General features: G+C 42.3%; 4 protein-coding genes across 7 annotated transcripts in view; 2 read left to right on the forward strand and 2 right to left on the reverse strand.

The window, feature by feature from the left end:
- Positions 1–2,086: 2,086 nt before the first annotated feature.
- LOC108091134 (flocculation protein FLO11) lies at positions 2,087–4,395 on the forward strand. The gene is made up of 3 exons (XM_017190168.2): positions 2,087–3,318; positions 3,380–3,791; positions 3,851–4,395. The coding sequence occupies exons 1-3, from the start codon at positions 2,208–2,210 to the stop codon at positions 3,915–3,917; spliced, it is 1,590 nt and encodes a 529-aa protein (XP_017045657.1). The 5' UTR covers positions 2,087–2,207; the 3' UTR covers positions 3,918–4,395.
- A 3,608-nt stretch (positions 4,396–8,003) lies between these two features.
- On the reverse strand, positions 8,004–10,498 carry LOC108091133 (peptide-N(4)-(N-acetyl-beta-glucosaminyl)asparagine amidase). Of its 2 annotated transcripts, none has more exons than XM_017190166.2 (6): positions 10,035–10,498; positions 9,873–9,970; positions 8,976–9,787; positions 8,820–8,904; positions 8,665–8,761; positions 8,004–8,609 (listed from the first exon to the last, which is right to left on the reverse strand). In XM_017190166.2, exons 1-6 carry the CDS (start codon positions 10,402–10,404, stop codon positions 8,200–8,202), a joined length of 1,872 nt encoding a protein of 623 aa, XP_017045655.1. In that variant the 5' UTR covers positions 10,405–10,498; the 3' UTR covers positions 8,004–8,199. The 2 variants fall into 2 exon arrangements, with proteins under 2 accessions (XP_017045655.1, XP_017045654.1); XM_017190165.1 differs by having other exon boundaries at positions 8,976–9,811; positions 10,035–10,497.
- A 596-nt stretch (positions 10,499–11,094) lies between these two features.
- Positions 11,095–12,961, forward strand: LOC108091135 (actin-42A). Its single transcript, XM_017190169.1, has 2 exons — positions 11,095–11,229; positions 11,435–12,961. The coding sequence occupies exon 2, from the start codon at positions 11,457–11,459 to the stop codon at positions 12,585–12,587; it is 1,131 nt and encodes a 376-aa protein (XP_017045658.1). The 5' UTR covers positions 11,095–11,229; positions 11,435–11,456; the 3' UTR covers positions 12,588–12,961.
- Positions 12,962–14,781: 1,820 nt separating this feature from the next.
- The window catches only part of LOC108091132 (tyrosine-protein kinase Src42A), a 35,707-nt gene continuing 27,867 nt past the window's right edge, over positions 14,782–22,621 (reverse strand). For 2 of the 3 annotated variants that reach the window (XM_017190164.2, XM_017190162.2), the window contains exons 3-10: positions 18,247–18,368; positions 18,064–18,148; positions 17,903–17,981; positions 16,778–16,946; positions 16,557–16,715; positions 16,192–16,369; positions 15,961–16,127; positions 14,782–15,889 (exon numbers count right to left, since the gene is read on the reverse strand). In XM_017190164.2, coding sequence (XP_017045653.1) covers positions 15,681–15,889; positions 15,961–16,127; positions 16,192–16,369; positions 16,557–16,715; positions 16,778–16,946; positions 17,903–17,981; positions 18,064–18,148; positions 18,247–18,368 — 1,168 coding nt within the window. In that variant the 3' untranslated portion in view covers positions 14,782–15,680. The remainder of the gene's footprint in view (positions 15,890–15,960; positions 16,128–16,191; positions 16,370–16,556; positions 16,716–16,777; positions 16,947–17,902; positions 17,982–18,063; positions 18,149–18,246; positions 18,369–22,621) is intronic. The other variant, XM_017190163.2, reaches the window with a different exon arrangement.

Consider the following 22,621-nt stretch of genomic DNA (forward strand, 5'->3'; position numbering starts at 1 on the left):
AGCGCGCGGACCGTGCATGATAATCTTTAAAATTCTATAACTCAAAAACTAATTTTGATACCATTCTGAAATTTTACTATGTTCATCAGAAGAAATTGAGGGATTTATTGTGAAAAAAAAAAAAAAATCAAAAATGTCCAAGTTGGAGAAAAACTAATTTGTTATAAACATTTGAACTTTTTGTGGTGAAAAATTGTTTAAAAAAATTTTTTCACGAAAGTTTTGCAAAGAAGAAGGAAGGATGAAATTTTTACTTCCTATTCATTTTTTTTCTGCGACGTACGGTTTTCGAGTTATTGGGGCTGGAAAACGCGACTGTCATCAAAAAAAGGGCAGTTCATCAAAAATTCAAAAAATCATAACTTTGTCAAAAAAATTTTCTGAGCCATATAAAAAAATACGTGTCGATTTATTTTCGATAAAGAGCATGAAAAAAAATATCTCATCGAATTTCCCAATATCGACTGTAAATCTGATATGGAATCACCCATACATTTTTCGATTTTTCCTACGGTAGCTATATAATATAGTAGTCTGATTTTTATGAAATTTTTTTCTCTATTCAAGGGTATTTGAGAGACTAGTTTGCGTAGAACCAGACAGAAGGACAGACGTATTTCGATTCGGATGGTGATGCTGATTAAGAATATATGTATATACTTTGTGGGGTTGAGGTGTCTCCTTCACTTTTTTGCGCAACTCGGTATCGCCCACTATATCATATACATAATTCCCATAAAAAATAACGGGGAAAACTTGAACGCAGTTGATTTTTTGCTGATGGTGTTTCCCAAAAAATCTGGGACTTAGAATTAAATATCATAAAAATCGAACAACTATATCGTATAACTGACATAGGAAAAATAAAAAATAAATATCAAATGAATGGAACTATTCTCTATATTTGATTATCGCAGAATCGAGAGTTTCGGAAAATCTAGTTTGTTAGCGACTATTAAATATGCTGCTATAGGAAAGATCTAGAAATGTATGTACATACATACATATATATTTTCGTCGTCCAGGCTAATAAAACTTTAACAACACTTCAACGCGCTTAGCGACCTTAAAAAGTTTTTAAAACTTAGTACAAAATGACAAAAAAATAGTACTTGTTAGTTAGTGTAGTTGAAAAGGTAAAGAGATCGTAAAGGTTAGGTCGGAAATAAGAGAAGCTGCTCTCTTCCATACGTGAAAAGTTGTTTTGTTTTATTTTAAACAGCTGATTGTTGCCTTTAATATATGAAATTCTTGGAAACTGTTAAGCTTACAGAATCGGTAGGGATGAATAAGACGGCAAGAGGGCATCCAAATAAAAACATATATGTACGAACATGAACATGTACATATGTATAGTAAACAAAATGCAAATGAATGCCAATAACTTCCCAGCGGGAAAAAAGATGTGGAAGATATGCTATTTTCCAGAGATTTCTTCATACAAGCGGAAGGGCAAAAACCTCCTTCACCCCTTACATTTTTGCCGTCTCTCCTTTCAAAATACACGGGGGTGACACACAAAAGGAAGGGGTAAAGGAGGTTTCTATGTAAAAATCCACAGGTTTCAGAAACCCACCCTTATATAGCGGACCGAAATTTTCAACTCCTACCCCTACGCCTGCTAAAAGAAGCAGGATTTCCAGTAGACTTAAAACCGAAAACCTACTTCTAAAAACCTACTTCTCACTTTCCCGCTGGGTTTCACTTGTTTGTTGTGGTGGTGCTATATACTTTTGCATTTCTATACTTAAGGCATCTTCCTAAGATAAAGAGAGAGAGAGAACTTCCTCCTCAGGTGTTTCTGTAGAACTAGATTGCTTAGGTTGTTTATAACAGGTAAGATCTTCCGACATGAAAAGTATTACTATGTGTGCGCAGGGGTTTACCCCTAGAGAGAGTGAGACTCATAGCCGGACCCGGTTATCAGCCCCGTCGGAGCGCAAAAGCTCCAGATAACGCACACAACGACTTGCTTTTAGCACAGTGGCGGAGAGCCGAGGAGTCGGATAAAATCAGATCAGAGCGGCGGGGGGCACCCGATGAATAAGCCACCTTATCTCGGCAGCGCTCTTTCTGCGGAATTCTTTTCGCCTTTCAGTGTGGCGAGAAACGTCGTTCCCAGCACAAGCACACAACAAAGCTTTGCATCACAGAGCGGAGGAACGAGAAAAGATACGAAGACTAGCCACACGCAATCCGCAGCGATAATGGGTTGGTGGAGCAAGAAGAGTGAGACGGATCGCTGCCAGCCCAGCCAGGCGCTGGCGTTGCAGGACCCGCGCACGCGCGTCAAGACCACCAGTGCCGCCACAGAGACAACTAACACGGCTGTGCAGAACTCAACCATCACGGACAGCAACAAACAGACGGTCACCTTTCTCTCCACCCGGCAGACGGTGACGCACACACAGCGGGCGTTTATCACGGAGACGACGACGCGTCGAACACCCAGTCAGGCGGAGCTGGAGGCCCTTTTCGCCCAAATGAGAATGGGTGGCGAGGGAGCCACCGGCACTACCACCACCACAACAACAACCACCTCGCGTTCCCGGCCCCCCAGCCTAAACGGTGTCTCCTTCCGCTCCACACAGCCCTTCAAGGCCACGGCCAGCAACGCCGGGAAACGGTCGAGCACGTTGGTCAAGACTGAACAGACGACGGTGACCAAAAAGAACGGGCAAAAGGTCACCCAGCACCTAGAGACGCATCGCGTGGACCTCAAGGGCATGGGTAGCAAGCCTGCCTGGTCACCGTTTGCCTCCTCGGCCAACAGCTCGGCCTCCTCCTACGTCTCGCCATACGCCCAGAAGCCGAGCCTGGCCATCACCTACACATCTCCATACGCCAAGGGCCCAGGAACCGCTAGCTCAAGTGCCAGTTCTGTTAAGAGTCTGTCCAGTGCTAGTACTCCCAAGCCCTCGCCGCCCAGCTCTTCTTTCACAAGTTTCTTTAAGCCAGCGCCCAAGCCAGCTGACAAGCCATTGACCTCAACTGCGGCGCCTAGGCCCTACATCAGCCTAAGCTCCTCAGCGACCAAGCCCAAGGCTACAGCTACAGCTCCCAGTACCCGCACCCTCGACGCGCAGGGCAATAGTGCTGCCAGCCTGGGAACTTCCAAGTCAAGCCTGTCCAAGATCAAGCTTAAGCCCGCCAGAGTGTATATCTTTAACCACGAGCGCTTTGACAGCAAGAACGAGTTCCGCACCGGAAGTGCCCAGGATGTGAAGGTCCTGCGCGCCACCTTTGAGCAGCTGAAGTGCAAAGTTGAGGTCATTAACGACGCCACTCTGAATACCATTAAGCGGACGGTGGAGATGCGTGAGTAGAGCATGTGTTTTTTTTATCATTCGGTCTGTATTGTAACCCATATTCTCGGCAGTGGAACGCAAGGACTTTCAGGACAAGAGCGCACTGGTCCTTGTGATTCTCACCCATGGAACGCGGCACGACAGACTCGCAGCAAGGGATGACGATTACTCTCTGGACTACGACGTTCTCTTCCCACTCCTGCGCAATCGGACGCTTAAGGACAAGCCTAAGCTGCTGTTCGTCCAAGCCTGCAAGGGGGCCAACGAACTGGGTGGCTTTATGACAGATGCAGCACAACCCAACGGGTCTCCCAACGAGATCCTTAAGTGCTACAGCACCTACGAGGGATATGTTTCCTACCGCACGGAGGATGGCACTCCCTTTATTCAGACGCTGTGCGAAGCTCTTAACCGATCGGGCAAGACCTCAGACATCGACACCATAATGACGAACGTGCGGCGCGTTGTCAAATCGCAAACCAAGTAAGTGGACAAACTGTGTCCAATTTTTGGCAAAATATAAATTGACCTTTTTTTCTCAGAGACGGTCAAATCCCATCTGTAACCAGTACCCTCACCTCTAAGTACGTTTTTGGAGACTACATCTGAACCGTCATAGTATTTTTCAACATACTCTTCCTCAACCTAAGGCATGTTTTTAAGTGACCAGATGTAAAAGCAGTGGCGTAACTATAGGGTGGCAGAGGTGGCCAAATGCCACGGGCCCCCGACCCAAGAGGGCCCCGGCTCAAGAGGCCGATTTTGTTCTATGTGTTATAAGAACCTGTGTATTTTATTTGAATTGATAATATAAATATACATATTTTAAGTTCTGGATCTATATAAATGTATACAGTGTCGGATAACTAACTACTTAAGGGGGCTTCTCATGTAAAATTTAAAAAAAACGATTTTTTTTTCATAGATCGATAGAATAACGTCTTGAGAGTATATTCCCGAAGTTTTATGACTCAACTCTCAATATTATGGAAAATGTGAGTGATCGAACGAGCGCGCAAACAAGTTCAAGACCCACTAACTCAAAACTTTAAATCATCTTTTCTCAATACTATGATTTTAAAAACGCGGTACACGATTACGAAAAAACTACTGAACCGATTTTTGATTTCTAAAAAGTGTTTTGCAGATTATACATTGAACGAGTGTATGAATATCTGAAATTGTGAAAAAAAAGTTATTTTATACACTTTTCAGCCCAATTCAGCAACAAAAAAATTCGAAAAAATTGCAATTTTTTTTCAAAACGTGATTTCAATATTTTAAAATCGAATTTTTTGAAGTTGCAGACATTCATGCACTCGGGGGAACCCTGCTGAATATTAAAAAATGTTTTTTGTATTTTTCCGATGAAAACTTTGGGCTCCACACTGTACCGCAATAAATCCGTCAGCCGCGTCGCGCCACACGCGACCTTGAATAAGTCCGCCATTTTGTTTTTTAGAATTTTCAAAAATGTTTTTCTCATACTTTAAACATGTCTTCAAATATATGCAAAAAATTAATCGTGTAAGTTTTCAATTTCCAAGTGAAAAAAATTCCCAAAAAACAACTACTTTTTGACATATTACATGAGAAGCCCCCCTTAAGCGGTTTATTAAAATGACAGGGCCCCATCAAAAAAATTTGCCACGGGCCCCAGATGGTATAGTTACGCCACTGTGTAAAAGTAAAGTAAAGCGGAAATCAATAGCATTATTATTTTAATAACTTCCGGGGGACGCAATGTCCGTAGTGATTCACAAACAATAAAATTGGTAACTCGATCAAAATCGATTTTTGATTACTTTCGAGCTTTTATCTCTAGAGTTAGAGCAGACAGACAGGATGTATATGTGTATATTTGTTATCAAAGCTTAACCAAAAAGATATGATATGCGAAATCAAATTACTAATAGTCCAAAGCAAATACGACCACTTGTAAGTCGACTAAGATTTTGAGGAAACTTATTCAGTTTGTATTTAATTTATAATAAACAAGTATGCAATCTCAAGAACCGCAGGATCGTAGGATCGTTCATCTGAATCTCACTGTGAGGTCAAAAAAATCTAAGAGGTGGGCAAACATGGTCAAAAAAGGGTCAAACATTCCAATTTTCAAATTTAAAATGTAAAATATTTTGGACCCAACTTCTTCTTCGGCTGACCAAAGCGTGGTATATTAAATTTTTCATATCAGCTTCTCAATATTTTTTAAAAACAAAAAGTTGCATCTTCTAAAAAATCTGACATAACCGATATAAAGAACAAACAAGAAAGAAAGCTAGTTCTTCTAGAAGAAGCCGGAATTTCGAAAAGTAAAAAAAAATCCTCGACTTTGTGCAACAGAAGTGTTGGCTGAACCCTTTGCCGATCACGGGAAGGCAGTTTCGGCGCAAACTTTTTGGCGTACCATAAAAAAAACATGGGTACAACGGCAGAATTGCTCGAAAAAAAACCTTTGCTATCTGGCCGCAACCGAAAGTTGAGGAAAACTGTGCCCAGGAGTACTCCAAAAAGGACCAAAGCTGGTGGGACGATGTTATTTTCCTAGACGAGAGCAAGTTTAATCTTTTCGGGAGTGACGGCAAGACCATGGTTTGGCGGAGACAAAATACAGAGCTGCACAAAAATCACCTAAGGCCAAAAGTGAAACTTGGTGGGAGAAGTGTGGTGTTTTGGGGCTGCATTTCCACAAAAGGAGTGGGGAACTTGGTGTTTATTGATGGCATCATGAACAAAGATCAGTATTTTACAATTTTAAAAGAAAATATTAAGCAGTCGGCGGAGAAAATGGGTATTGGAAACATATTTAAATTAAATCAGGACAATGACCCAAAGCACAAAGCCCATAAAGACAAGTCCTGGTTGCTTTAAAACTGCCCAAAAGTCTTGGAAACGTCGCCTCAAGCACCTGATCTCAATCTCATTGAAAAATTGCGGAGTGAATTGGACCGCCGGGTACACCAAACGCCGATATCTTCTTTAGCGGATTTAAAAAAAAACTCTTCCTGAAGAGTGGGCGAAAATTGGCGGCAAATACACCAAAAAAATTTTTAAATATGCTCACACCTAATATTAGAATAAATTTAATTTTTAGATAAAATAGTTTTTTCTTAGTTCTAAAAACAAATACCTAATATTAAAGTAACGTAAATTTTGAGTTGTTATTCTTTTTTGTTTAATTTTATTTTTAATTTTAAATACATTTTTTTTGTATTTATCTTTATGAATAGGAAATAAAAAAGGCTTTCGTTTTCTATCAACAATTTTTTTTGAAAGTCTTTTTATACCCTTGCAGAGCAAAAGGGTATTATAATTTCAGTCAGAAGTTTGCAACGCAGTGAAGGAGACACCTCAGACCCCATAAAGTATATATATTCTTGATCAGCATCACCATCTGAATCGAAATACGTCTGTACGTCTGTCCGTCTGTCTGTCTGTCCGTCTGTCTGTTTCTATGTAAACTAGTCTCTCAGTTTTAAAGCTATCTTGCTAAAACTTTCCCAAAAGGTGTATAGTTATTGCACGCAGTATATAAGTCGGAACGAGCCGGACCGGCCGACTATATCGGATAGCTCCCATACGAGAGAATGAAATAAAAAATTCTCACGCCGTTGTTTTTTATCAGATCGACTTGAATTCTTCAAGATGGCGTTTTCTAACTGTTATTGAATTCTGGATTAAATTTGATCAAAATCGGATAACTCTATCATATAGCTGCCATAGGAGAGATCGAAAAATATATATAGAATTAATGGAAATAAATTTGATAACATCGTTGATTTTTAACCCACGAGCATGATTTTTTGAATATCAAGTTTTTTAACAACCCTTATATTGAGAAAAAAGTTTCATAAAAATCGGTCATCTATATCTTATAGCTGCCATAGGAAAGATCGAAAAATCTATATAGAAATACCGGAAATAAAATTATAACATCGTTGGTTTTTATTAGATAAGCATGATTTTTGGAATATAAAGTTTTCTAAGGACTAAATTTGATCAAAATCGGACAACTATATCATATAGCTCCCATATGATCTATAGTCGAAAATATGGAAAATGAATAGAATAATCGTCTTAGCTTCGATGTTGTTTAGCCTTTATGTATTTTGTTCGATTTATTTGATGACTGCAAGGGTATATAAGCTTCGGCTTGCCGAAGCTAGCTTCCTTTCTTGTTATAATCTTTTTTTTTGCATTTGTAATTGAGAAAATGAAAACCCGAATATTAATGTGATTCACTGTATATATATGCATATATTCACTGCGTTGCAAACCTTTGACTGAAATTATAATAACCTTTTGCTCTGCAATGGTATAAAAACAGCATTTGGAAGAAAAAAAAAAAAAAAAAAAATGATCAAAAAAACGGCGTGATAATTTTTTTTTTTAATTTCTCGTACTAAAGCTCTCTGATATAGTCGCCCGATTCGCCCCGTTTCGACGTATATACTTTTGGTAAAGTTTCAACAAAATAGCTTTGAAACTGAGAGACTAGCTTACATAGAAACAGACAGGAGGACAGACGGAAAGACGTACAGACGTATTTTGATTCAGATCGTGATGCTGATAAAGAATATATGTATATACATACTTTCTGTCCTACAACCCCCTAAATTTTTTTCAGCGACCGTCCCTGCATGTCACCTGAGACAATAAATCTATTTTTTTTAGAATAGTCACAGTTTAAGAAAAGTTTTTTCTTAGTTTTTTTTTTAACAACGCTTTTAGGCTTTAAGGAGAATGACTTAAATAGCACCATGTGCCATAACCTTAATCCTAATATAAATTATACATTATTGTATTTAATTTTTTTATCCGTTCTGGGAATCGTACATGCCTTTTTACAATCATTATATCTTTATCGGAATATCTTTAATACAATTATTTAGTGTAATTCCACATGAAGTTCGAAGGGGTAGTCCCGGGAATTCAAACTCTGCCTAAATAGTTGAGTGTGCTGCCACGCAACGTCGCCCTTACCGCCGGTAAGCTTAGCCACAATCTGGAATCCACTGGCATTTTCGACGGAAGCGCTTCCATCAATAGCTTCAATGGTTACAGTGATTTTTCCTTCTCCAAAAGTTTTTGTCTCGAATACCAACTTGTAAGATTTAACCTTCAGACAGCTCTTGCTAAAGTCAAACTTCCAGACAATTTCACCACTATCAGTGTCCTCTACTCTAGCCAAATAAGCCATTTTCCAATCGCGCTCTACTTTTCGAAAAACATTTTTTGAGGAAAATTGCGCTTTTTGCCAGGTTTTATAGGTATCCAGAATAGTGACGACTCCGGTATCTAAGGACTTAGAAGTTAAGAATAGTTCCAGGAAAATGCATTCATTTGAACCTACCATTGACATATCGTTCATACGTGTCGGTGGCGCAACTGTAACGCAAATTGAGTTGTCGTTTCTTTAGCTCGGCTTCGTATAGGGTGAAGACAAAAATCTGTAACAAAATGCATAAGTCGTTATAAAGGACCAAAAGGCAATCAAAGGTCACAAACGTTGGTGAAAGTGTGCTCTCCCCGCGACTGTCGCCATGAGAGACTGCCTGAGCTTCTTCCCTTAAGCTCGTTTTCCGTTGGAACCCTTAGAAGAAAGAGGAAAAAAAATTAGAGCGGTAGTCGCTGGTAAGCTATGCTATGGTATTAAAAGCTTACCGCTCGAGGGTCAAGCTGATAACTTCGCACATGTTGCGCTGCCCAAGGAACAATATCCTTTCAGCGGTGCAATTTCGTCGCCGCTTTGAGCGAATCTGATCCAGTGTTTGCACCAGTTCCTTTTCACTACACAGTTTGCGCAGTTGTAGGATTTTTTGATGGTCGTTTGTGTAGCGCCATGTCACGTCTTGGATGTCGTCGCGCGAGTAGGCGAGCACGTAGTCGATGTGGCGTTTCCACCCGTGCTGATACATAAGTGGCGAGTCCACAACATTCTCTGAAGGGTCAACGTGCAACCAGCGCATCTGCGCATCGGAGTACACCTCAGACCACACGTGGTCGAAGTGGGAGTGCACAATACGTGCATCGTAGTCCATGCAGCGGCAAAAGAATGTAAAACAATTAGCATACTCTCCGCAACGGCCCTTTCGTGAGACCAGAAGCTGGGAAATGTCGTTGTAGCGATAAAACTTGCTCTCCTGGCCGCAGCAGACGGTGACTTCCACACGGACATCTCCCTCCTTTTGGGTCCGCCGTAGCTTGCCCTCCTCACTTCCGCAAACTCTGCAGGGTATGTTGTTTACCCACTGAAAGAACTGCGTGTTGAACCAGTTGACCAGCTCCACGAGCAGCAGATCGCGGACACAGGGCTCCTTTTCTTGGCACTCTCCTGAGGCAATCTGCTCCTGCATTTCCATCAACTTTTCACTAGCTTTTTCGGTCAGTTCTTCCACGGGTATCAGAGTACGGCCAGTAGCCAGCAGCAGCTCGTCCTCGTACTGCATGACGGCATCAGAGTACAGTTCCAGCGACTGTAAAAAGTTGTTGGTGGTTCGCTGAAAACAAGTATCCAGGTGAGAGCCCAGCCAAGACTGATCTTGTTGGGCGCCCGCTTACCAGCACCCGAGGAAAAGCAATACGTTGGCGGTACTCCACCGATGGCTTGATAAACAGGGGCGAAAGCGTGTTGCTGGCGGCGCTATGCTGGGGCGGACCTATTGAAGACTCAAAGTTGAGGACTAGGACTTGCTTATTTCTGCCCCCCAGAGACAAGCTTACTCTTTGGCAAGGTGCCGCTAAGCCAGGCAGAACGCCGTTCGCTCAGTGCATCCCGATACTTCTGCACCTGCTGCAGGGACACATCGGTGGGTAAGGTGTAAACGTTGGATTCAGGGGCGCGAATAAAGCCAATGGCGTCCAGCAGCCTCTCGCAGCCGGGCAGGGTGAGTAGCTTCTCTTTGATCGCTTTGTTCTCCAAACGTATGGTACGGAACTTGGAGTTCTCCGGCTGAGCCAGAACGTTCTCCAACAATACCAGCAAAATGCGTACCGCCTCCAAGTAGGCCTCCTTCAGACCCTGCTGCTGCTGCCCCGTGGAGCGGGTCTTCGGCTCTATCTGATGTACGCATTCCAAGTTGATGTCCACCATAATGATGACTAGTTGCTCTTATCAGAATTCAACAATTCTAGGGTGTCTGATGAAGGGGTTGTTAGTCGGGCTGAAACAAAGGGTAATGTGTTGAAAAACGAGGAAAATTCAACAAAATAGAAGCGATAACCAAAAGATATGCCGTGCGCATCTGCGGAATAGCCGTTTCCACTGATGTTTGTTTTGTAATTGGGAACGGCACATTTAAAAACAACATACATTAGTGAAAATATATTAAAGTATACGGGTGATAAAAATATGCTTTATGTCTTTATAACGTTTAAAAATGTTTCGTAGTTTTGAAAATTTTGCAGTGTTTTTTATAATTTTGAAGTAATCTATTGTTTTATTATTTGCCAAGATTTATTTTACACCAGTAAGAGCTTCACCAGCGTATTTTTCCACATATCAATTTTTTGTTCAAGAAACTGAACAAAGTAAATATGAATCCACGATTGAGCTTTCTTTGCAAACACAATATTTTTTTTAATGTATTCTTTAGTTAAGTGCTTGGGTTCGTTGCATAAAAATATTTTCTATTGTCTCTTTGCTTTTTTATCGTTAAACTTTTAACTACTCCAATGAGTAAGGAACACCCTTAATATATTTTCCAAGCAGAATAAATAATAAACGATGAGTGGAATTAAGGCATTTTTTCATGGCTGATTACCACTTTATTTTCCATGTCGGATGGTCACACTGGTTTTCAACCACTTTACTTCGAAAAGAAGGCGTCGGTCAGTTCAATCGTGAAGCGTCTGTCATTGTGCTAAGTTTGCGCAGCGGATAACTAAAAGCTACTCGTTTTACATATTTCCACAAAAGGTAAGGTTCCTGTCTGCCTCTTTGTTCGTCGGTTGGTGCGCGAATCCTGTGCTCCGTTCCGTCACCTTAGTTTTCCGGGGAGCTGAGAAGAGTCTGTCTACATTTTCATTTTGCTTGTACTTGGCGAAATTCTTTTGTGACTGACAGCGCTGACCGGTCGCTTCTCGATTCTAGTGTACATATTTGGCGTTCTATTCCATTCCAGATCCCAATCAATCTACATCAAAATGTGTGATGAAGAGGTTGCAGCTTTGGTCGTCGACAACGGATCTGGCATGTGCAAAGCCGGCTTTGCCGGTGATGACGCACCGCGTGCCGTCTTCCCCTCAATTGTTGGCCGTCCACGTCACCAGGGCGTGATGGTTGGAATGGGCCAGAAGGACTCGTATGTGGGTGATGAAGCTCAGAGCAAGCGCGGTATCCTCACCCTGAAGTACCCCATCGAGCACGGCATCGTGACCAATTGGGACGACATGGAGAAGATCTGGCACCACACCTTCTACAATGAACTGCGTGTCGCCCCCGAGGAGCATCCCGTTCTGCTAACCGAAGCCCCATTGAATCCCAAGGCCAACCGTGAGAAGATGACTCAGATCATGTTTGAGACCTTCAACACCCCGGCCATGTATGTTGCCATCCAGGCGGTGCTGTCGTTGTATGCTTCCGGCCGAACCACCGGTATTGTGCTGGACTCCGGAGACGGTGTCTCCCACACCGTGCCGATCTATGAGGGCTACGCCCTGCCCCACGCTATCCTGCGTCTGGATCTGGCTGGTCGCGATCTGACCGACTACCTCATGAAGATCCTGACCGAGCGTGGCTATTCTTTCACCACCACCGCCGAGCGCGAAATCGTGCGCGACATTAAGGAGAAACTCTGCTACGTAGCGCTCGACTTTGAACAGGAGATGGCCACGGCCGCCTCTAGCTCTTCTCTGGAGAAGTCGTACGAGCTGCCCGACGGACAAGTCATCACTATTGGAAACGAGCGTTTCCGCTGCCCCGAATCGCTCTTCCAGCCCTCGTTCCTGGGTATGGAAGCCTGCGGCATTCATGAGACCACTTACAACTCAATCATGAAGTGTGACGTCGACATCCGTAAGGATCTGTATGCCAACACCGTGTTGTCCGGCGGCACCACCATGTATCCCGGCATTGCTGACCGCATGCAGAAGGAGATCACCGCTCTGGCTCCGTCCACAATGAAGATCAAGATTGTGGCCCCGCCAGAACGCAAATACTCTGTCTGGATCGGTGGCTCCATTCTGGCCTCGCTGTCCACTTTCCAGCAGATGTGGATCTCGAAGCAGGAATACGACGAGTCCGGCCCCTCCATTGTCCACCGCAAGTGCTTCTAAGCAGGAGCCGGGCTGGGCGTGGTCGTGGTCGTGCCGCACCGAACACACCCATAACAGACGAAGTACGGGAGGCAGAAGTATTGGGCATGAGTACATTAATACCGGGAGCAGGCGCACAACACTCCCGCTCCTTTCGGAAGAATGCATTCCATCTACTTTTTTACACAACAATTGCACACGTACGCATAAACAAACCATATTGTGTTCTATTCGAAATTCAAGTTCATATGCACATTGGCATTTATAAAATTGACTCATATTTGGCATTTCCATTACTTCCACGCATTCCTACATATGTATTAAAATAAAACATACCATACCACTAAAATACTTGTAACCGCTTCTTAATAATAAAGCGACAAAAAGAACTGAAATACCCCTGGCTCCTTCACTCGTTAATGGCAGCTACTAGCATTGGGCTAACTCATGACTAAGCGGCGATCTGCGGCAGTGTTATTCCGATGCTTATGCGCTCATTCCTCTGGCATGCGGCGACGAGGGCGTCGGCGGCGATAAAGCGCTTACTAATAAGGCAAGCGCTGGTCTGGTGTTTGAGTCAGATGCGGGCAAACATCGTTTTGCAGGAAATGTCTGGATAACCAACCAATCACTTGGTCAGCTCTGCCTTCGATTTCCGCCGCCTCGGCTATCAGTGCATGGGGTGTGATTCAGTTTGGATTCGCTCCGCTTATCACGCGACCCCGCCCAGACTTAGTTGTATTTTACGTTGATTGATTGCGAGCGAGGCAAGTGAAACCCCAAAAACAGCTGCACAAGCGTTGCCTTATAAGGAAATAGTGGTGTAGAATCGCACGCGCACTCGCACTCGCACTCGTCACTGCAAATCGAGGCGAAAACAAAGCCGCATTGTTGACTCACACACGAATGTTTGGCGTAGTTGTGGTTGTCATCAATTGGCATTGTTTGTCGACTTCGTTTATGGGCGGGTCCGGACGCTACCCATCCCCATTGTCAGAAGCAGAGAGCGACATTTTAGGGGGATCTCTAACAAATCTATTGTTAATCTGGTTCTGGGGTTCGTATTGACCAAATTTAATCAAGTATGGCCAGAAAGGTGATTAGTGAGTAAAGCGGCTGCGTTGACCGACGATGCCCATATATGGCGCCTGTCATGGATCAAAGCTATAGTTTTAAAAATAATTATATTACTTTATTCATATATCGTCAAATGTGGTTAGCATATTTTCTTAACTTCTACATTACTTGGGTTAGAAGCTTGATCCGCGTGTGGTTCGGCTTCGTTTAATATAATTGAATCGACCGTTATACATGATTACTATTTTCTCCATATAATTTTTGTACATATTTAATATGATAGAGTTTTAATGTTGAATAGGTTTTCAATTCAAGCAACCCATGCGACAGTCAGCATATTTACACCGAATGATAGACAAAATTGTGTAAAACCTCTATAATTTCGGTAGGCTCGGTGTTTTAAATAAAACTGCCTTATAAAATCATATTTTGATAATTTGTGCAATTCAGTACATATATAGATTCATAGTGAGATTAAGAGTTTTTTTACAGACTACATTAAAACTCATACTAATTTTAGCATATGTCAATAAAATCAGACTTCGTTTAATTCTTTCTTTAGAGTAAATGTAAGTGGGTTAGGTAATTTAACAAGTTTCAATGTGTTTTTTTAACATTTTGAAAGAACAGAATTGCTTAACTCTTTCACCCATTGACCTACACAAATACTCACCACAGCTCTACAAAGAGAGAAACCAAACTAAAACAGTTGCCGCCCACATTAAAAAATAAAAAGATCGTCTCTAGGTTTAAAATTCCTCAAAATGTTTGCAATTATTGTCGATAAATCATATTGTTTTCTACATGTTTTACTATAAGTTGTGTTAATGCAAAAAGAAAACGAAGAAATACAATTCTCTAAGCTCGGCACCGAACCGGGCGGCAAAGTTGCTAATTTGGACAACACAAAAAAGGCTTTGTTTTGAAAATGTAATAGACAATTAAAGTAATGAAAACCACATTTGTTTAAAAAAGTCTCTGAAAGAGAGCTAAAGTCTTTAAATGTCTAATGTTGCGAGTTGTTCTTTTTACTTTTTCGGCATATTTATAACAAGAATTAAAGCACCTGCTGTAAGAGTACAAAACGGAGCAGACTGAAATGCCAATTCGATTACGTCCGATTTACAATTGTCTTGGATTTTAGATTTATAAATTATAGAGAAATTTATTATCCTTGTTCTAAATGTACACGTTTTGTATATATGTATGTATGTTTAATCATAAGCTGAATATTATTAAATGGTTACAAATTACAGTTTAACTCTAAATAATTAATCATATGGATTTTAGCTGCTGCGCACGGCAAAGTAGCGTATAGCTAGCACTTGATGATTGGCGTTGGTTTCGCTTTTTACTTTTCTATTTGTGATAAAGCATATAATGTCGTTGATAATGTTGAGTGAGAGTTGGGGTAAGACACGTACGTAATGAATTAACTAAAAGCGAATCATTTGTTTACATTTGCAAGCTGCAAATGTTGTTTTCAGATTTGCCTATTAACTAAAAAATCAGGGTTGGGGGAAGTGTGTGCTTGCATATTTGAATAAAGGAGGTTCCTAGGCATACTTCTGACTATACGGCTGTATATCTATATGTAAGTGTTCATATATATATATAAGTGTGTATGCGCGTATGTATATGCTTTATGCATTATATGAATAATAATACGTGTAATAGATTAATCGAAAAATACGACAAGGGTGTCAGAACGTACCAAGTATTCATATTTTTGTCATAATAAACAACAAAACGAATGTCCCAATGGAACGTCCAATGAAGTTGCATCCATCTTAGCAACTACTTGTTAGCTTAAACGCTAATAACATGAATCGTATCGTATGGAGTTACCTAGACAAGCACACCCAAGGGCCCTGAAGATGGCCCCATTTCGCGATGTGCAGCAGTAGAAAACCTATGCAAAACTCAAGTAAGTAACTTAGTAAGAATTGTCCGTTTTGGGATGCCCGGCGATTATTTGCAGCTCTCTTGCTTCTCGTCACGTGTGCTAGCCGCGTTCGTGACTCGGTAAAGCATTTATCAGTAGGCCTGCGCCTCTTTGTAGTCGCTTTGATCGGATGTGTAGAAGTCCTCCAGCTTCCACTGGAGCGTCTCAAACGTGGGTCTGCGCATCGGATCTTTGTGCCAACACTCCAGCATAATCTCGTACAAGCGAGGCTCGCAGTTGGGCGGTTGCGGCATCCGGTAGCCGTGCTCCACTTGTGTTAAGACTTCGGCGTTGGTCATACCTAAGGAGTAGAGTCGGTTGATTAGATGGTTCCGGAACTGCGGCTTTCTGAGTCAGCCGAGCCTGTTTTACCTGGATATGGTATGCGTCCGTATGTGACCAGCTCTGTAAGAAGAATTCCGAAGCTCCAGACGTCGGACTTGATTGAGAATTTGCTGTAGTTTGCTGCCTCGGGAGCCGTCCATTTGATGGGGAAGCGGGCGCCCACTCGTGCCTCGTACTCGTCCTCCTTAATGAGCCTGAACGGAATATGTATGAGTATTTGTTTGAATTTTTTTGACGCCCCCGGGGTCCTACACATACCTGGCCAAACCGAAGTCGGCAATCTTGACGATGTTACCATCGCCAACAAGTACATTGCGTGCCGCCAAATCTCTGTGAATGTAGTTTTGAGACTCCAGGTAGGCCATGCCAGCAGCTATTTGCGCGGCCATATCAATCAGCGTCTGCATTTTGAGGCTACGACCCTTGCCTGCAATGGCTAAAAAATATTAAAAACAAAAATAAGCAAGTGCCATGACATGATAAGCGAGCGGCTGTTGGTTGGTTGGTTGACGTGGCGGTTCGTGTAGGTGGTAAAGAGTGTTCGATTCGATTCGATTTGGGGTAATGCAAGCAGCAAAAGTTTTTGGACGCGACTTATCCTCGCAGGTTCGTCCGCGGCATACCTTGTAGATATTCCAGCAGTGAACCGTGCTTCATCAACTCCGTGATAATGTAGATGGGCTCCTCTACAGTGCAGACAGCGTACAGCTGTATAAGCTTAGTGTGGCGCAGTTTCTTCATGATCTGTGCTTCCGCTAAGAAGTCCTTCGGGTCCATTGTGCCTGAAAGCAGGGGACAATTTACTGAACTATTCCACTAGACTTATATCGGAATGCACACTTACCGGACTTCAGGGTCTTAATGGCCACGGGTGTCGTGTTGTTCCACAGTCCCTCCCACACATCTCCGAACTGTCCAGAGCCCAGTTTGCGCACAAACTTGAGGGACGTCCTATCGATCTCCCACTGATCGCGGGTGCGATGCGAAAGTCCCTCGGTGACAGGTTTCTCGATCTGCGATGCGACGGTTACATGGGGGACGACAGAGAAGTCGATAAGTAAATGCTTTTTCTATTGCACAATTTCAGGCGCAACAGTGTATGGCTTGGAAAAATGATCGTGCCAATTGAGCAATGGACGTTTAGCGTACATTTAGGCCTTATTTACAAATTACAAGTATTTGTTCCATTAGTTGGGACGGATGTGAATAGATTTGCAGGGTCTTAATTCGGGGTTCAAAGTCAAACAGTCAGAGTGCCAAATACCAGTTTTAACCTGTAGATATTGCTGCTAAGTAAAAACATTTTAGACGATTAACTCGGACACAATTTTCAGCTTCCCTTGAATGCTTTTTGGCAGTAATTGGATACGCGATATTAAACATTACAATATTTATTTCAAATTTCGCACGGGAGTGTTTGGTAGAGACTGTAGGTAACCAGGAATCGCCTTAACTGCAATTTGAACACTGACTGTATGTCTGATTTCGAATTGTTTTTATTACAGTATATTCTATAATGGAATATGATCGGTTAATTTAATTCTGAGTGAGGGTGTTGATTGGTGGTGACAGAATAAATACTTGGTACGGTTGTGTTGATAGGAAATGAACACACGCACATCATAACGGCTTAGATAGAAATCCTACCTCAAAGACACCCGAAAAAGAATTTGTCTATTGATTTTTATTTTATTCGAGTTGGTTTGGTTATCGTTTTGTATTGTTAGTATTTTACAGACATAATTTGGTGTTAAATAAAGAAACATGAAAGAAATACAAGGAAAATATAAAAGAGTTCTTTAGTATACACGTGTTGGGCATTTCGAAATGAACAAACCAAGGCATAATAATGTCGAATGTAAGTGTTATCATACCCCGCATCCACCCGTTTTGCGGCAAGGTGTGTGTAATGCGCGATTAAACCAAAGCAAAAAATGGCTACGTCAGCCGCATTCCCTTCTCGGCTTACCTGAACACACGGCTTGCAGAGGTTGACGCACAGGCCATCCGAGTCCTTGGAGTAGTGTTCGACCAGCTCCTGGAGGGTTCTGTTTTGGAAGAGAAAGAGGTGTAAGTGCGTCGGCTTTATGGAGCTGCCGGCTTGCGGTCCCTCGAATGATGGGAACTCACCTGAAAGTTGTGCGTCTGGCGATGAAGAAGCCGCCCTCGTCCAACTGTCTGATGCGATAGTGCTTAACCGTATCGCCATCGCGCACTGCAAAAAGCATTTATACATTTATTCAATAATTATACATTAAAACCCCGTCACATAAGTCACAACACTGCTAATTGAACGCCTTGTTGGGCACGCACCTGATAGCGAATAGTCGTTGTGACGGCTCTCGGAATCTCGAATTAAAAATGCACCGTGCTCGTTCTCTGGCAGTAGAAGTTTTTTCTCAGCCTCAATGCGTTTGATTTTGCGGAAGTACCAGCTGCAATTAAATCGGCGAGAAGGAAACTATTAGTATGGCAGGCAAGTCAAATTCTGTACATATCACACGAAAACATTAAAAGTTTTTTTTTTCCATAAAACGGGTAAATTTATTAAGGAAAGCAATCCATCGAGGTTACACCGTGCTATCCCCTAAGCCAGTTTCTCTGGCGTTGTTATAAAGAGCAGCAGAAACGGGAGGGACTGAGGAGTCGCGTGGGAGGCCTAGAAATACACTCTATCTTTGAGTCACATATGTATAATATAAATTGTCACTTTCACGTTCGTTTTGGCGCCCCCGCCCACAATTTTAGTTTAGTCATTACACAATTGCCTTCCCTAGCTACTGGTATGTGGTTTTTTAATAGCTATTAAATTTAAATGTACTGCTTGAGGCGTCAAGAGCTCTAAAATAGCACTTCCGTTTAGATATTTGGAAAATATTGGCTGTCTGATCAGCGCTTTCATTGCTATCGAAACGGGATAATTAGCAAGTATACTTAGACTCAGTAGGAAATAAATCAGGGAGCACACTACACCTTCTAAAGAAACCAGCACCTGCTCCCGAACGATTTGTTACTTTGTTGATATCGCAACGGTCAACATGAATTGTCAAAACACGAAACATTTCAATCCCATTCGATGCAGCATTAACATTGACCTTAATAAAGAAAAGTAACTGGATGTTGTCTCGAGCATCTCTATTCGTCTATATCTCTTTCTCTTCGTCTCGCCGACAGCAGGAGGTGGTCAATTAAAAGTTTTTTGTGACAGATCTCTTACATAACAGTCCAATCCACATTTTGAAGTTCGTGACGAACCAGATAGCCAGATAGCGGATGATGACAGAAGCGTGGCCGAATCTGCGCAACTTACTGTGAGCCGAAAAATGGTTAAGTCGCGATGTGCATGCGTCTCATATGGGGTAGTCGCCACTTAAAAACAAGCTCATGGGGTTTCAAACGAAACTTAACAGAAGAGGGCCACTCAAAGGGAAAATAGATCATTAAAAAAAGTTTGAACCGAACCATAAGAAGTCTGCAAACTTTAACTCTGTTTTAATGTTCTTGCCTCCATTGCAATTCAGTGGGCAGCTGCAGGCGGGTCTTGAGCCAACGATTCTAAGTGCTCAAAGCCATTTAAATATGTTATTAAGAGAACTGGTAACTGCAGTCAAGTCCCCTCCAGGCGGGGTAGTTTTAATTTGATCTCTGTTTGTCCAGGAGCGGCTGTTTGATTTCTACAAAAAGTCGTACGCAGCAGCAGCCACTGCTTCCAATCGCAACAAAGTCATCTCGCAATTTGCCAGTCAACAGGATGATGCCTTGGCCGAACATGCTCATGAATGGGAGGCGTGTTTGCATACTGGTTGATTGATTGACGAGGCACATGCGGGGGGCAGGCTGACTCCTCGCCAGCACGTGTCTATTACGCCAATAAGCGTTTATTAGACGCCATTAAATGCACTGCAACATTTCTGCTCTTCGCCGAGGCCGACGGTCAGGGAAGAGCCATTTTGGCGTATTTATAGACATTCTCCGGCCTGGTCGCGTTGCCTTGCTGCGCTCCAACCATTTATGTGCATGCATGACTTTCATAAATATGCAACACGATTTAATTACACACAAGACAAGTCGACGACGGGAATGGGCATCCTGTCGGAGCTGTTAGGAGTAGCTAATGCCGGTGGCGAGCCGATTCAGCCGGACGATAAACGCAAACAAAACGTAAGATCGGCCAACTCTGTAACTCAACGAGTACCGACTACCCATTTTATGCCCTTGCAGAGCAGAGGGTGTTATAATTTCAGTTATAAGTTAGCAACGCAGTGAAGGAGACACCTCAGACCCCATAAAGTATATTCATTCTATATAGAATTAACGGAAAAAAATATTTCATAGTTGTTTTTCAAATAAACAAGCTTCATTTTTGGAATATAGTGTTTTCTGATGACTCTTCAATTTGGAATTAAATTTCATAAAAGTCGAACGGCCTTATCATATAGCTGTCATATGAACAACCATCGAAAATATAAAAACTTAATACAAAAATCGACATAGCTTCGATGTTGTTTAGCCTTTGTGTATTTTGGTCCACATATTTGATGACTGCAAGGGTATATAAGCTTCGGCTAGCCGAAGCTAGCTTCCTTTCTTGTTAAACAATAACATACTTTAAGTTAAGTTGCAGGTATATGTTATACAAATTCGAGATAGGGAAGATCCACTGCATAGACACTTGGTCTAAGGCAAGGCTATATTTATAAACCTAGAGGCAAGGACAACTGGTGTGGACGTCTTGCTAAAACTAGCTTAGCATGCCTAAGCCAAGCGCATGCGCAGCTTCCATAAGATCGGACTGTGCTCCATCGCTCGTCTTGCCACAGTGCCCGCAGCTTGGAGCTATTTTTAAACACCGCGCAGCAGTGTAACTCGATTTTGTCTAAAAATATGTGCAACAACATTCAAGGCGTGGAGGATTTTCGTTTTTTCTACAATTTTTCTACGCCCCAACATGGTCTTAGGCTTTTTTTGGCCATGGCTGCTGGAACGGCTCTGCCGAGCTGCATGTTCGATCTTTGTCGTAACGAGTTTGGCTAGTTTCAGCTGGTAACTTAATTGCACTTGGCCGGCCTGGACGCATGCACTTTTGAGTTAAAATTAGATTAACTGCCGAATCAATCGAGTAGGTCTTGGAGGCCTCTGGCTCGCACCTCACAGTTGGAAGAAAGGAGCCCGTTTCGTTGGCCAGCCAGTTGGCCCAGATGACGAGCCCGGGGTCCACTTGATTGACACGAGTATGCCGCCCCTTAGAGCCCCTTTGGCTGGGCCTCTTGGACTAATTTCCTCGTACCCGTTTCCAATCACTCGAGGCAATTGGGCCAGACGCGACTAACTTTGGCAGCTTGCACGGACTCGAGCAACGGTTTGGCCCCGTCAGCCACTGTCAATCGTTTGCGGTCGCTCTCTATTCCTCCTTCTGGAGCTGCCATTACTAAAATTCATTGAAGCAGGTCATGACGAAGTCCGCCGGCATTGTTTGTGCAATCTGTTAGCGGACACCAACGAAACGGGTTGGGTCGGTTCGGTTCGGTTCTCAGCACGTCACGAGTTTGACTAAGAGATGGTGTGAACTACCCAGCTGGCGATGATCTCCATCTTCATCAGCATTATCAGGTGGCAGGGGCTCGAAATTTGCATTTACTAATTTGTTGTCTAAGCTGTTTCCCCGAGTGGGCTGCCCCTAATCAACTTTAAGTTTATTACTACCTTTTGGGTATTTCTCGTGAATTCCTGCATACCAAAAAGCCCCGTGCCGCCTCCCGTCTTCAGGCGCGTATTAATTGGAGTACCATTTTCATTGGAACTGATACGCAGACATGCAGTCCAGCTACTGCACTGTCACTTTCTCTATAATTGCCTGTTGCCGCAGAGACCCAACATCCGCTGAACGTCTCGTGTTTAATTAGAAGCACTTGAGCAATCATCATGAACCGTCGACATACAGTAAAGCCTCCTCTGATGGTCATTTTAAATACTATTCCCCTATTTTCGGTTAATATAAAACTCATATAAGAGGACAAATTACATTACAGTTGTCCAATTTTATTTGAAATGCCCTAACTCTGTGTCCAAATTGGATGTAGTTTAATTAAATGGTTTGAGGTCTAGTTAATAATAGAGGTATCTACTTAAGTAATCTTATAATGGACACGGAAAAACTAAACGTAGTATTAATAAATATCAACGTCATGTAATATATTAGCCTTGTTCACAAAATTTAACTTCTTAAAATCGTTTTGACAAATAAAGTTGCATAAGTCAATATATATACTAGACAATATAAAACGTGCTAGGATATGAAATTATTTAAGATATAAACAATAACGGTAAGTCAATGGAAAACCAGATCCCCCAACTGATTTATTTATAAATTTCAACCAATCTGACGTCAGGCTTCTGGGAAAATATTAATCAACTGTTATTTATTTTATTAAACCAGCAACAACTACTACAGCGACTACTGCAAATACGATTGTACGCCATGCGATCAGCTGTGATAAAGTCGATTGGCAGGGTTAATCGGTCAATCGAGTTGATCGACAAATTGTATCCTAGTTCCTATACCTTTGCTATAAAAAGCTAAGTTAAATAAGACTAACACATATTACTCTAACGCATATTACTGGTTTGCACAGTGCTTTTTATAGCTGGTGAATTTGTTCTTCTCGATCAACTTAAATCTCATATTTAA

This window comes from Drosophila ficusphila, unplaced genomic scaffold (genome assembly GCF_018152265.1).
Source record: "Drosophila ficusphila isolate 14025-0441.05 unplaced genomic scaffold, ASM1815226v1 contig_414, whole genome shotgun sequence".
NCBI classification, from domain to species: Eukaryota; Metazoa; Arthropoda; class Insecta; order Diptera; family Drosophilidae; genus Drosophila; species Drosophila ficusphila.